At 65.6% G+C, this 1,374-nt stretch overlaps 1 protein-coding gene across 1 annotated transcript in view; it reads right to left on the reverse strand.

Annotated features, from left to right (window-relative positions):
• The window catches only part of RASL10A (RAS-like, family 10, member A), a gene marked incomplete at its 5' end in the record, with an annotated part of 2,257 nt that extends 885 nt beyond the window's left edge, over positions 1-1,372 (reverse strand). The window contains 2 exons of the mRNA XM_005869815.2: positions 276-400; positions 1,274-1,372. Of these exons, the coding sequence (XP_005869877.1) occupies positions 276-400; positions 1,274-1,372 (224 nt within the window). The remainder of the gene's footprint in view (positions 1-275; positions 401-1,273) is intronic.
• Positions 1,373-1,374: the final 2 nt, after the last annotated feature.

Here is a 1,374-nt window from a genome sequence, read left to right on the forward strand (position 1 = left end):
AGCCAGGAGGGCGGAGGTGCCGGGGACCCCACGCCAGAGAATTCCCCCAGTGGGGACGTACACTCAGGAGCACCCTCTCCTGCGGCCAGAAACCCCCAAGCGAACACCAGACCCGTGAGCGCCAAAGACCTTCCCATGCAAGGACGAAGGCCCAGCCCAGCAGGCCCGAGACCAGGCCCAGGACAGCGAAAGGGCCGAACCCCGACCCGGGGGCAAGGCCAGGCCCGACGGGCAAAAGCGCGCCTCCTTCCCCTCCCCACCAGCCCTGCCCTCACCTGGTCTCCGCAATTCGCTGCCGAAGGGCCTTCACGTAGTCGAAGCTGTCGGGGCTGCAGATGTCGTAGACCAGCACGAAGGCATCCGTGTCCTGCAAGCTCCAGTCCTTCGGGCCCGGCCACTCCTGGGGGCGGGAGGCCGGGGTGGGACGGGGCCGTTTCCCCCTGTCCTGTGCCCTGACTTCTGCGGGGGGGTCTTGACACTAAACCCACAGGTCACGCTCATCCTCCTCTGAGCCCTGGGCCCGACTGTCCCTGTAGCCAAAGCTGCTTGAAGCTGGTCGGCCACCAGCCCTCCCTCACCCCAGGTCTCCTCTCCGCCTGCCCTCTAGTCTCTTCCTCGTCCTTCCAGCCTTTAACTCGGTCAGGCGCCTCCCCTCGGCTTGGCCCAATGAGGCTCCGGGGCAGCCGTTTTCCCGCCCCTAAAGCGAATTGCAAAGCCCGTGGCCTGGCGTGGGCAGCTGCAAACGGTTAGGCCTCGAGGACTAACACACGCTCTCATTTGCACCTGGGATGCTGTTGCCACTTCACTTGTCCGATGGGTTCAGCCCAAGTGCCGCCCTCCCTCCTGGAAACCCTGCCTGCTCCTGCCTCTTCCCCTCTCCGAGGACTGAGTCTGTTCTGGACTTTCCACAAATGACTACACGAGTCTTTGCTCAGGTCACAGACAGGAGGGAGCATAGAATGGCACCCCCTCCCCGAAAGGGCACCCCTGTGTTTGGCCCCAACTCTCCCTCTGCGGCTCCGTTCAAGGCCCTGAACACAGGATGCTCCACCCCGCACGGAGCCAGACCCCCAGGTGGAGGCGGCACAGACGGAGGCACTTTGCACATCGCCAGGGGCCCCGGCTTGTGCGCCTCAGGCCAGCGGGAAGGTGGGACACACAACACGGGGGCACACGTTCATCCTTCAACCCATAGGCACCGTGTGCACCCTCGTGTGCACCGAACCCCCCCCCACACACACACACACACACTGTCACGCCCTCCGGCCGCTACCTCGAGGCCTCCGGGTCTCTGACCGGGTCCAGCGCCGTCCCCGTCGCGGATGCTCAGGTCGTAGACGGCGCCGTCGAGCAGCACCGCCGGCCGGTAGAGGC

Source organism: Myotis brandtii, unplaced genomic scaffold (assembly GCF_000412655.1).
Source record: "Myotis brandtii unplaced genomic scaffold, ASM41265v1 scaffold303, whole genome shotgun sequence".
NCBI lineage: Eukaryota > Metazoa > Chordata > Mammalia > Chiroptera > Vespertilionidae > Myotis > Myotis brandtii.